The sequence below is a fragment of the Salminus brasiliensis genome, chromosome 25 (genome assembly GCF_030463535.1).
Source record: "Salminus brasiliensis chromosome 25, fSalBra1.hap2, whole genome shotgun sequence".
Taxonomy (NCBI): domain Eukaryota; kingdom Metazoa; phylum Chordata; class Actinopteri; order Characiformes; family Bryconidae; genus Salminus; species Salminus brasiliensis.
The window spans coordinates 12,164,742-12,178,336 of record NC_132902.1 but is presented as its reverse complement, the minus strand read 5'-3'; the positions used below and the strand labels follow the sequence as shown (position 1 = coordinate 12,178,336).

Genomic DNA, 13,595 nt, shown 5'->3' with positions numbered 1-13,595 from the left:
CCAGCCTGCAGACTCTAGTGACGGGTCGAAACGAGAGAGCGCCATCTATTCACCCTGGAGAGAGCAAGGCTAATTGTGCTCTCTCTGGGCCTCTTCTGCCGATGGCTAATAGCATGACCGTGATTGGAACCAGCGATCCTCTGATCTTAGTGTTTACACTGGTAAAATCTTCTCGATTGTTCACCTGGACACAAATATGTCTACTTCTTGAAAGGGGGTTCTTTATCTGGCCAATGGACCATTTTCACAGTTTCTGGTTCTCACTTCCTTTGGATTCTGTTAGCGGGTAACAATGTTTCTGGTCGAACCGAAACAAATGGCGCAGTCCGGCTTTAGGCGTTTACTGTGTTCCTGAGTGCCACTACTCTAAACAACAAACAGCAATACCTGGGATTTCATTCATGTCTGACCAGGCACATGCCAAGATCTAAATGGATCCAGGCTATTCGAAGGGTAGAGGTTCCCAATGTCTGAGTGATTGCCACTGTTCTGTCGAGTTGTGCTGAGTAATCCACCAACACGTTGCGGTGAGGATATGATAGCATTAGTGAGGTCACGATGTCGGATAACCGCCACCCTAAATCATCCCAAAAGTATGTGATGTAGCACCATCATTTCAGAGAACACCGTTCCACAGTGTTGGGGGGCGGGGGGGGGGGGGGGGGTGTCTGAGGCTGGCCCCTTGCTCGGCATTATGGTCATGGTGCCAATAGGTTCATGTTTATCTGTCCTATTCTATTAGCATTACTTCTTTACAGGGACTAGACTGTAGGCTGTGTGTGTGCATTTGCAATCTATAGGTGCAACTAGCTGAATGTATTCATTGGAAGGGGTGTCCACCAAAAATGTGGACATATAGTTTGTGTTGTGTATTTTAAAAATCATAAAATGAACAATATTGTTAAGCAATTTTAGAATTATATTTATGCACATCTACTGTTTTATTGTTTATTTTTCATAAAATAAGTTTTTGTTTTTCTTCATTCATTAAAACCAGAGCTTGGGCCCACTATCTCACTCATTTTGTGCAACAAGTCAAGGTCAAAGAATATATAAGAAGGGGAAGATGTTGCAGGGCAGAAAGAAGGAAACGTGTTCAAATAAATATGTTCCAATAGGATTACGGGGCCCCACCCCAAACAGGAAGTCATCTGAGGCAGCAATAATCCGAGCAAGACTTAAGCGCATGGGGCAGGCCGTCCGGCTAAAACAGCATAAACAAGCTTTTGTTTTATGGTGTCTGCTGGAGCGAGAAGCAGTGCAGTGTGTGTGTGTGAGAGAAGGGGGAGGTGGATGGGCGTAGTCTGCTAAAGTGAATCTTCGAATGCCCGAGAGAGCACGCGGCCCACTGACTGAATCGCCAAATAAACCTCCAGAACAGCCCATGTAAACACTACCATGGCTGTAAACAACAACAACAACAACAACAACAACAAACAAATATATAGCAACGGAAGGACAACAGGGTCTGTGGACAACAGCAGCTGTGATGACTTCAACGGTCCCGAGTCATGGATGCAACATACAAACACACCGTTTCGAGCATCCTCCTGGCATTTACGGAAAGGGACCAGGGGTAGAGGAAGTTCTGTGGGTCTCTATGTTACTTTTTTCCAACACTGACCAGCCTGAAAATCATAAAGACCAATTATAGAGAGGCACACAAACATACACCTCAGGATATCTTATATATATTTATAACATAAATATGTAGTAGAGCAGGGGTGGAGAACTGAGGGCTGAAGTTCAGCAGAGTTCAGTGACTTTCCCAGGGCCCAGATCCCAAAAGCATCTTCATGTTTAGGTCATTTTAACTGGAGTAGAGAGAGTAGAGAGAGTAGAGATTTAGCGTGACTCTCACTCTGCCATTTAAATAAAAAATCGTCTCTGAGCTTCAGATGCCTTTAGAAAAAACAGCCCCCATCTGTTTAATAAGGTCAGTACTGGTGGCAGTACTGGTGACGGTACCGGACTAGTGTATCTGATCAGTGCACTACTAATGGAAACAACAATTGCTGTATATCTAACTCAATAAAGCTGGTTGAATTATTGAATTATTTTATTCATATATAATTCATTACTTTATTTTTTGTGAATAATTGTTGGATTTTTTTAAGCCAAAGGAGATAAAAATATAATATAGAATATAATATAATATATTGCCAGCCACAGTACAGGCTTCCACCGTTCATTTTTCACAGCTCATTTTCCTGATTCTCTTCTAACTATTATTTATTGTTTTGTGGTGAATTTGCTCTGATCTGCCAGAGAATTAAATGCTGTTGATCTTTTCAGTGGAGAGATCTCTCAAACGATTCCTTCCGTAGTTTTCTTCTGTTGGTTTAAGTCAGGCGGGACTACGTAACATCAGGCCGGCCAAGGAAACCAGTACTGTCCCACTGCCACTTCTGCTGCATTCTCAACCCTCCCAAAAACCAAATATCACGATATACTGAGTATCGTAATGAAAGAAAAGGATCACAACGGTATATTCATGCCACATCGCCCTCCCTCACGTGGGACTCCACGGCAGACGGCTGCGGCTAGGCGGCTCAACTCAAATCCTCTCGCTTGGTTTAACTCCGGGCTCTCCAGAGCCAGCGCCGTCACACTCTGAGCCACGGCCGTACGCAGCCCTCCCCTCTCCCACCTTTCTAAGAATAGAGGCGTCTCTCACGGCCTTTTCTATTCGTCCCTTTGTTGCTAAGGGAACGGGGGCTACTGAATGGCTAAAGTTATCAGCCACTGAGCTCTGTTTAGCAGGGGGTGAGCGGGTGGGGCTGGAGGGGGCGGTGGGATAAAAAGTAAATAAAAATGGCCCCTGGGTGCAGACGTCTCGGAGCCAACTGCACTGCCCGATTTAGGCGACGGGATACAAGAGGTGACGCACTTAAGCGGAGATGGTAAACACACACACACACATACACACACATGCACATAGAAATGTTTTAACACACAGCAGCCACTGCAGATGCCATAACATTAGGACAATGTATTTTCCATGACAGCAGTGCCTCTCTAAGAAAGATTACGACATGCCTACAGGACAAATACCAGCGCTTTCTGAACCAGGCTGCTGCGGAAACACTGTACGGAATGAAACTGTCAAGCATGTCAGCCTGTCCAAAGGTATTCAACTAAGTTTTATAGACCATGCATAATACTTTATTTACCAATTAAGACTAGAGTCTTCCCATCTTTCAGCCTTTCCAGCTCATCACTCAGTAAACTGTTCCAGGTATTCAAATCCCGACATCACTACTTGGGAATCGCACTGCGACATGGAACGCCAACAATGATTGCCCTGATTACCCTGGGATAATTATGATTACTAATACATGTTTTCAAATCTACACCTCTCTGAGCTGCCAATTTTCCATTCATGGCACTGAATTGTATGTGCTAGCATCAGTGCTATAATGCATCATTATCAGGCAGCAAAATAACTTCTCTCCCGTTACCATTACAGACACTTAAATATCAAAACTGGTCAGAATGCACAACCCTGGTCTCAATACAATGATAATACTGTAAGCCAAGACTCTTGGAAAATCCAGGAGCAAGTCACTAAGCAGATGCTTGGTAAACCGTAGACCTGCAGGGCTGCCAACATTTACAGTTTTCTTGGGAGTGAGATTCAAAATTGGGCAGGTCCCAAATGGGAGGATTAATGTAGTGGACGAGGGGTGTTTCTGGTTTGAAGTAGTAGTGCAGTACAACAGCACGAAGCGCTTCGATTCTTGCTGTCCAACGACAAACATGTATGTCCAAAATGGCAACTTTACAGGAGAAGGAACTTTCAATGGAAGTCAATGGAAAATGTTATTATTGGAAGATTTTTTTCTATTTTCATATAGAATGAGTTAATCACAGTGTTCAGAGCATCTACAGGGTTTGAGGAAAACTACAAACTGACTCATTGGACAGCAGCGATATATATACACTACCGCTCAAAAGTTTGGGATCACAATGAATTTTTTTTATTTTTAATGGAAACACACTTCAGATTATGAAATTAAGCAAATAAACAGGACATGCAGACATTGTTTGAGTAAGAAATATTGATTTTAATGAAAATGATGACTCTAGGCATTCTAGCTGTCAACTTTTTGAAGTAATCTGATGTGATTTCAACCCATGCTTCCTGTAGCATCTCCCACAACATGGATTGGCTTGATGCAGTCTTCCTCTGTACCATACGGTCAAGCTGCTCCCACAACAGCTCAATAGGGTGCAGGCATCGGGGCCTCCCCTCCTTTTTTCTGTCCATGTTAGATCCAGTTTGTGAGAATTGCTGATAATAGGACTATATGCAAAATAAGCCTCTATACAAAAATAGGCTTTAATACAAACTTTATATTCTTTAAAAAATCATCTGATACACTTAAATTAATTGTGAAATGGACAATATTGTTTGTGAATTGCATGAAAATGTAAAAGAGGGAAATTTGCAAGTGATCCTAAACTTTTGAGCGGTAGTGTATACTCAAAAGTGTATGCTGACCACTATGCTGAGGTCCAATGTTTTAGAAATACAGGTGCTTTTACATATCTGTAGAGAAAACCATTCAAATGACGTCCCAAATATTAAATATACTGAATACAAGCTAAATTAACAAACATCATGCTATGTATATAACTCTACTGCATTCATAATGCATAAATCGATTTAATATAATTATGCTAACTGTAAGCAAAATATAATATTTAAAATTCTAAAAGCCTGTAGGCAGAACTAGATCTGCAGCTGAGACAGTGTTCAATCAGCACAATGAACTATTATTTTCATAATTTTACAATCACTTTATTTAAGACTTTAAGTCTGGTACTCTCTGCTCTCTGATACACAGTGCGCAATGGGTGCTGTTCAGTTGGCGAGAGCTTCCTCATTGCTTTGCTGTTGCTGTGGGTACCAGTCCGCACACCCTGAGCTAAAGCACAGGATCGCTCGTGTGTGGGTGACCAGCAAGTCAGCAGACACTCTTCTTGACTCAGAAGGCCGACGCTGCTGATGCAGAGTGTCCCTAATCGGGGGAATTCGGAGCAGCGGCTGTAGTCAAATTCCACTGGAGGTAGTTTTAGATGGGATGAGGGGTTGTTTAACCCTTTAATACGCCAAGCCCTATTACACACTAAGGTGTATTCCTCAGTAACTACAGGGACTTCTGTACAAACTGGTGGGGCTATTCTCTGGTAGTAAAGGTAAAAAAGGTAAAGGTGCACGTATTTGTCACTGTACAGTGTACAGCGAAATGTGTCCTCCGCATTTAACCCATCTGGTAGTGAACACACACTCACACACACACATGTGTTAGGGGCAGTGAGTACACACACACACCCAGAGCGGTGGGCAGCCAACTCCAGCGCCCGGGGAGCACAGAGGGTAAAGGGCCTTGCTCAAGGGCCCAACAGTGGCAGCTTGCCAAGCCCGGGAATTGAACCCACAACCCTGTTATCGATATCCCGGCGCTCTAACCGCTGAGCCACCACTCGGCCCGCCGGAAGACCATAGGCTTTTTAAAGGGTTAAAATTGTGTGAGAATCGGCAAGTGTGGCATCAGAGCCACTTATTAGAAGACAAATTTATCATTACCTCATTATAACTCATAATGGGTCCAGAAGCATTATGATGATAATAATAATAATAATAATAAAATGTTCTCTTTAGGTCATATTAGACACATCCTTAGCTTAGCCTGATGCTCTGTTCTGAGTATGTAGTAAACCGTACACCCACTACAGACAACCTGTAGGAATCTGTCTGCAATACTAAGCCCGTTCAACCAGCACAGGCCAGTTTCAGCCTTTCTATGGATGAACAGTCAGTAAAGGAGTTTTACCATCACTGAGGTCTGTTACCGTAGTAACGTAGGGTGTGTTTATCCTTGTCAGCTTGTTTGGTTTGATTAAAACGTACCATGGTACAGTTCATTAGGGTAAGTGTGATCGCTGCCTTTGAAAAATCTGGTGCGCACCTAACAAGTGGGCCGAGACCGCCTGAGCAGGTGGGAGCACAGGGTCACTCCAATCCGTGAAATCTAGTATCAACCCTGCCACCGCGCTCCACCAACATCACCAGGGTCAGACAAGGGTGAGACTCCGTGCAGACCTGCCCACGTTTCTGTGCTTTAGCTTACAGGGCTTCGTCCCAAAGCACACACTACCACACTACACAGTGTTTCAAAACTAGTCGCCATTACAACTGCATTCATTAGTGTAGCTGGCTCAGTAAGGATGTGTGAGTTGGGATGCAGCTACAGTAACGTTAAATTAACGTTATTCCATAAACAAAATCATGGTTTAATGCTCATATCAAAATGATGTGATTGAAGAAGACAGACTTAAGGGACCAAGTTCGCTACTTACTATGTAGATCATGCAGGACTCGTGGACATACCCGCCTTGTGCAGACCTCTACTTGCTGCCTTCGGTCATATGTGCATCACATTTCTTGCTTGGGCCGGACCAAGGGACCAAGCGAAACACTGAGTAGTGTGGTAGTGTGTGGTGTGGGACACAGCCCCGCTACACTGAAGCACAGAAACGTGGGCAGGTCTGCACGGAGACGCAGGTCTCACCCTCCATGATACAGGCAGATGCGGTTGGTATGGTGTTGGCGGAGAAGGGTGGCAGTGTTGATTATGTTACCACTACTTAGACTGCGGCTACTTTGCTTTCTCACTTTCCTATTTATGTCTACCCTTCTTATATTCTAGATTTTTTTTATTACTTTTTTTATTTATTCAATTTTTATTGCTCTTTGGGTGTAACTGGGACCTTGAGATCTCAATTTCGTTTCACCCCATGTACCACATATGATGTGAATGACAATAAAGTCTCCTTGGATCCTTGATACTAGACCCTTTGCCCGCACACAGCTCTCCGTTTGATTGGTTTAGATGCCTTTGGTTCGTATCGTTCATATGTTTAGAAGCAGACCGTACCCCACCTGCTCAGGCGGTCTCGGCCCACTCGTTTGGAGCACATTAGTTTGGAGTTTGAAAGGCAGAGTTCACACTTACTCTAACAGAGCAATGGCACCAGGGTTCGTTTTAACTGAACCAAAGCTGGCAAGTAAAAACCCACCCCTGGTTAACCGTCTCCAGACACAGGCCCTATCTAACACCCTATCTAAGTCCTAAGGATCCTAGAATTCACCCACTTCATCATTACTTCATTCTACATTTACTTCAACTCTGGACATAGTAACAAGCCCAGGTTCATTTTATGCACCCCTCCACCTGCACCACCATGATGAAACTGTGTGCTTAACGTTTTTAATTGGCTTTTTAATGTGCTTTTATCTCATCACCGTAGGTCTATTCAAGTCTCCCCAAACGTTTAAACAGTAATCTGCTACATGCAGCAGCTTAACTGATTCAACCCTCGCTCTGCCTCTCCAGGGCAGGCTTTTGTGCTGCGCAAACACACTCAGGAAGACTACACACAGTGCGTCAAAAAGCGCCTTCAGTAGTTACGCGCTGCATAATGTCTTCATGAAGCTCCATGGCGTTGCCGACTACAAACGCTATGCAAGTTTAATGTTTAAAGGTAACATCTTACTCTACTCTTCATGTTTTGAAGGCAGTTAAATGAGAGAGAGTGAGAGAAAAAGTCAAGCCTGCTGGAAATTCACTGAAATCAAAACAGGGACACTCTTGTGGAGTACTACTATGGTATGAAAGTTTAATGCAAGGCGGCTGATGCAAGAGTAAGAGTGAGACAGCAACACTCTGCCGAGGTCAACGAGGGCACGGTGGAGCGGGAGAGGAGGACAGCGCATTAGTCCTGTTCTTCAACTCGAGGGGATTTTTTGTGACACTGTGACTCTCCTGATGGACCATCAACAGGCCACCGTCTCGCTCACCCACACACAGTTTGTCCCTATTTCACTTCATGTGCACTTCCTTCGGCACTTCCTTTGTATGCAGGCACACCTTTAAGAGCATGGTCTATAAAGCAGAGGGCTAGTGGTAATGGTACAAACTGATGGTGTCTAAAGTTAACCTAAATGAACTAGGTCACCTAGTCTAAAAGTTGGGCTCCCAGTGGTCCAGCAGACTAAGGCACTGCCGCTATGACCCGAGGGTCGAGGCTTCGATCCCGGGTCATGCTGCCTGCCATCAGCTGCCGGAGCCTGAGAGAGAGAGAGCATGATTGGCCTTGCTCTCGCTGGGTGGGTAGATGGATCTCTCACACATCACTTCAGAGGGATGCTGGTCGGCACGGGCGTCTGCTGGACGACGCATTCAGTGCTTTCCTCGGTGGCAGGGATTGGCGGAGGCATGTGCTAGTCCTCACCCTCCCATTACTTGTGATAGGGGGAAGAGTACTAATGCTTATGTAATGCTGTTTTTTCTCTCACCCACTTCCAACACAATTTTCATTCATTTTCATTTTTATTAATTATAAAATATGTATATATTTCATATATTTCATATATTTTATTATTTGATTTTAGAATAATAAACAAATGTGTATAGTTATAATGTATATTAGGTATAATGTAAGTTAATAACTAATAAGATTCAAAAACTAGAAATGCAAGTCTAAAATGTTAGCCTAGCAAGTTTTATTACAATTAACGCTCACACTATATAGACAAAAGTATTGGGACACCTGCTCATTTGTTGTTTCTATTGAAATCTATTGTGGTGTTAGCACGTTAGCTGTTAGCCAGACGTCAACAGAGGCTGATGAAACAGACATTTTGCACGAACACCCATCACTTTCCAAAACAGAGCCTCATGACATCTCCACCTTCAACGGAAGCATCTGGGAGAAGGCTGACAGATCTGCGCTAAGTGTTTCTGACAGGCCAAACCACGGGGTGTGTCCACCTGCCCGCCAGACTGCAAAGCAAACCTCTCATGATGCTGACACACACTGATCTCCTTTTATTCGCCAGTATAAATAATGTAAAGTACACCAGGCTGCAAAGATGGAGGGTGACATTTTCTCTTTTGAAAACCCACACTGACCTTCAGCAGGCCAATTATTTAAAAACTACCCCCCCCCCTCTTGAGTTATGGGGACTCTCTGGACTCATTTGTAGCAAACTTGTCTGACTAATACTGCTGTTCTAAGAAGTGCTTGTTGCTTTTCATATGACCATAATGCATATTTCATAATAAACATAATTATATCTTATTAGGGTGAGCTGGTAATAGATCATTCCCTCTTTGATCCCTGACATATACAGGCCTAGAAAGAACCTTTGGAAGCACAGAGATATTATCTATGTATCTATGTGTTTGCTATGTATTATTCATAGATTTAAACCTTAATTTATGATGTTTTTATCATTCGAAATACATATACAAAAATAAAATACGGTAACTACATGCTTTCATTATTGTTGTCAATCCCAGACACTTCTTAACTTCTTAAGGTTATCAGTACCAACCTATTAACACAACTGAAGTAGTATGCACATGTCTTTGGATCACTATTTTCCCCTTATAGTGTTTAGTGTGGGGCTATGCCTCTAAAACCACTTTCTTAGAATGACACTGGCTGTTTTGTTGTTGTACTGTGTGTTGGCTATCTGTTTATTCTGGGTTATCTAGTGGTGGGTGACCGGTAAGTGACCTAAGGTAAGAGTTCTAATTGGCTGCCCTGTATTGTGCCTTGCGCCAGGCTGAAACACTCCTTATAACTTCAGTGTGAATTGGTAGAACTGTTGCTGGCTGAACAGGCAGATACACATGAAAATGCCCTTTAACCCCTTAACACATGAACTACAGGGTCTTGTGTAGAAACTGATGGGGCAATGCTTTTTTTAACTCTTTTGGCCCACCGGTTAAATGTAACACTTTGACTACCTCACGGTAAACGCTAAGGGACAGGGATTAAGCCAACACTTGGGTTAGGTCCCTCTTGTGAAGTTATCCTGTGATATCTGGCATCAAGACATTAGCAGCAGAACCTTTATGACATGTAAGTTGGGAAGTAGAGACTCCATGGAGCTATAGGTGCCCATGACCCTGGTTGTCCCTGGTTGCCCTTTCTTGGAGCACCTTTGGTAAATACTGACCACTGCATACCAGGAACACCCTACAAGACCTGCCAGAATTTTTTGAGATGCACTGAACCAGTCTAGCCATCATTATTTGGCTCCTGTCAGAGTGGCTCAGATTCCGATGCTTGCCCCTTTTCCTGCTTTCAACAGCATCATCACCTTCAGAAACTGACTGTTCACTTGTATATATCCCACCTCTTGACAGACGCCATTGTAGATAAAGCTAGTGGATGTTTTTCACGTCATCAGTGTAAGAGTAATGGCCATTGTGTGTATAGAGCCCTTTTTGCTCAGAATGCATATTGTAAGAACCTGAATCTGATTTAGCCTAGGCCAGGTGTGTCCATTTGATTCCAAATATGAAGCCTTCAAATATGACAAAACACAAATACATAGAAAAATGGATATTTACTGAACTTCTAACTTTGCTCTGATAAAAAGTTGTTGCTTCCTGCTGTTTCATAGCATGCTTTACTTATTTTACAACATTAAGACCCCCCCCCCCCAATCACCTGAAATGTTCCCAGCACTGGGAACTGGGAGGGTAAAGACTAGCACATGCTTTCTCCTATACATGTGCATCATCACTGGGCAGCCAGCATGCTCACAGGAAAAATGCCAGGTCCCCAGTTCTACTACATCAGCTAACAGATGTTTGTGCTGGCCAGCATCACACAGGGAGTGATGTGGGGAGAGAGCGGCAACTACCCACCCAGAAAAACCATGGGCAGTTGTGCTCTCTCAGGCTCCGGCTGCTGATGGCATTCATAGCGTCTCCGGACATTGAATTTCTTGACCTATGAGACTTGAAATGCTTCAATAAAAAAGTATTCTTTTTATTTCTCATGGTCAGTCTTGCACTTTTTGGATGTAGTCATGGCTGAACATCATTGAGGACATTCATTTACATTCATTATCTAATCAGAGAGAAAATAGGGACACTTCCACTGTTGGCGGTACTTCAACCACCATGAAGTCAAAGGAAAAACTGCTAAGCACTGGTTGACAGTCCTCTTAAAAATTTACTTTATGAGACACTATGGGCCAGACTTTGGACATCCCAAAGCTAGGCTTAACCTAGGTCTAGGAAACCTAGAAGCCATTGAGGGAAACAATGTACTCACCAAAATGCCATCCACTTTTGATTGTACAGATTTGCTGAAAAAAAAAGCAGAGAAACAGAAGTATGTTACCATGACGCAAGCGTAATTTAAGCAATGCTTAAAGCTGTCTTTATTAATAAACCAGTGGCACGTTAAATATGCTTCCACCAGCCAATCCGCCGCTGGCCGGCTCGACCCAAGATATACGCTCGTGAACACATGCAGTCACAAAAAAAGAGCTCTGATGTTCCATCACACTAAAGCCCTATTAATATGCCAGCCAGGCGGACCTTGGCAGCCATTGAGGGGGAGATTGAATCGACCAGTATGGACCAGTATGAACCAGTAAGGGATTTATATACAGGTGTGAAATGGCTTAGGATCTAATTTGGACTTGCCAATGTAAAGTTGGTATGCATCTGGAGTACTTACACAGCCTGGTGCATTCTTTGGAAGTCACAAATCTGTAGTTGCACTGTATAGAGTGTGAAAGCAAACAAACAAGTGACCCCAGTCGCACACACACACACACACACACAAACATACACACACGACACACGACACACGACTGTGTGTACACTCAGTTCTCAAATAGACTGGACGTTCCATTACAGCCCATCACATGTGTAGACCTTGACATTCTCACACCGAAAACCCTGAGGTAATGATGTCCCACTCGTTTGGGAAAGTGCACGGAGCAGGTATTCCCTCTACATACAAATTAAGGAGGTGCTAAGTGTAGGAAATGACAAAACATCAGGTCAAACAAGTGACATTAATTGTCATATTTGTAATATATGTCCACAGTAACACATCATGCACCTTGACCAAGGCAGCGTCCAGACCTTTACTCTGGCCCATTGAGCTACAGCCACATTTTGTAGACAATCAGAACTAACATTTTTACCAAGATTATAGTGAAAACTCTTACATACAGAGTATTTAAGTATATTTAAGAGATAATAGGAAATACATCTAAGTAAATTAATCTAATAAAAGTTAAATACATAAATAAATAAATCATTTTTCATCAAAACTCAAACACACCACCACTGACCATGCCAATGGTCCCAATGACCGTCCCAATAATACCTGCTCTGTGGTGGTCCTGTCAGGTCCTGACCGTTGAAGAACAGGGTGAAAGGAGGCTAACAAAGTATGCAGAGAAACAGATAAATGGACTCCAGTCTGTAATTCTACACATCCACACTCAAACTCAGGGCATTACCTGGTTACTTTTACCAGTAATGTTCAGACTTTGCTTCAGTCACACATGCAGCTCTTAAACGGCCCTTTACTGGAACGCAGGCATCCATATTCAAGAACATGCTTGCTATTTAAGTCCATTCCACTCACTGGCTCTTATTATAGTCTCCACTGTATTCCCTGATAATGCATCAGCTTCTGATCCACACCTCATCCAGGTAAGTTGCTGGGTAAGCTTTACTGGGAATGTGACTTGATTTGGGGTGATGTGAGGTACACGCAACACGCAAAAGTACAAATGGATTTTCCTGGTATTTTGAAGTCCTTCTCACGCCACCTCAGATTAGGTGTCCGGCCTGCCCTGGTCTTGACCCCTGTAGGAGGCTTACCTATCTAGGGTCTAGAAGTGAGTTTTAATAAGCTGTTGCTACACAGTGCCGTTCAAAGTCACCATAATCCGCAACACGCGGCGGAGCTGCCAGGCAGGGTCGCACTTGGCTGTTACTAAGGTAAACCAGACAGGTTGAAACCCAGCACACTGTAAACAAGCCAGCATGGGCAGGTAATCCGACCTTGAGCATTGTTTTTGGCCAAGCCTTAATTGTCTTGCCCCATTTGAAATGAGAGGTGAAAACTTTAATGAACTGTTACTGGGCGAGTTACTAGGCTGTGGACTGTTGATGGATAGGGCTGGCACAGGTAGTCCTCATTAAGCCGTCTCCAGGTAAACCTGGGGCAGCTATGGCACTGTGGTGACAGGTTTGCCCCTGTTACCAAGCAGAGCAAGCTTGTGAATGGGCGACGGCCTGAAAACGTCACTTCCTTCAGGCAATAATGTCGCCCGCCCCTCCTGGTGAAATCGGGCACTGACTGGGGGCTGCTTAATGAGATAAGCCTTTAATCACTTCGCCAGGCTGCAGCGCTTTCGGCATGGCCATCACTGGGCTCAGTGGACACAGTTAGCCTCGGGGGAGGGGGCTACAGGTCTAAAAAACAGTTGGGATACTGCTGGATGGCACCTCAGTCGAACCTAACATTTGGTTATTATGTCCAATCGCCTAGCCTGAGCTGATCTGAGCTACTGTTGGTCTGTAGGAATGCTCAAGTGTGCATAAATCCATATGTTAAGATATACACTGCTGCTCATAAGTTTGTCATTCACTTGTCATATTAATCATTTTTGTTATTTTATGTTTAATAACAACTTACAATTTGTTGTTAAAATTTGTAGAATTATGGAAAGAGCAAAGAAGTTCTAAAATAAT

General features: G+C 43.5%; 1 protein-coding gene across 3 annotated transcripts in view; it reads right to left on the bottom strand.

The window, feature by feature from the left end:
* Positions 1-13,595, bottom strand: part of rfx7a (regulatory factor X7a) — a 51,799-nt gene that overhangs the window by 18,333 nt on the left and 19,871 nt on the right. For all 3 annotated transcript variants that reach the window (XM_072671788.1, XM_072671789.1, XM_072671790.1), the window contains one exon: positions 11,146-11,179. In XM_072671788.1, the coding sequence (XP_072527889.1) occupies positions 11,146-11,179 (34 nt within the window). The remainder of the gene's footprint in view (positions 1-11,145; positions 11,180-13,595) is intronic.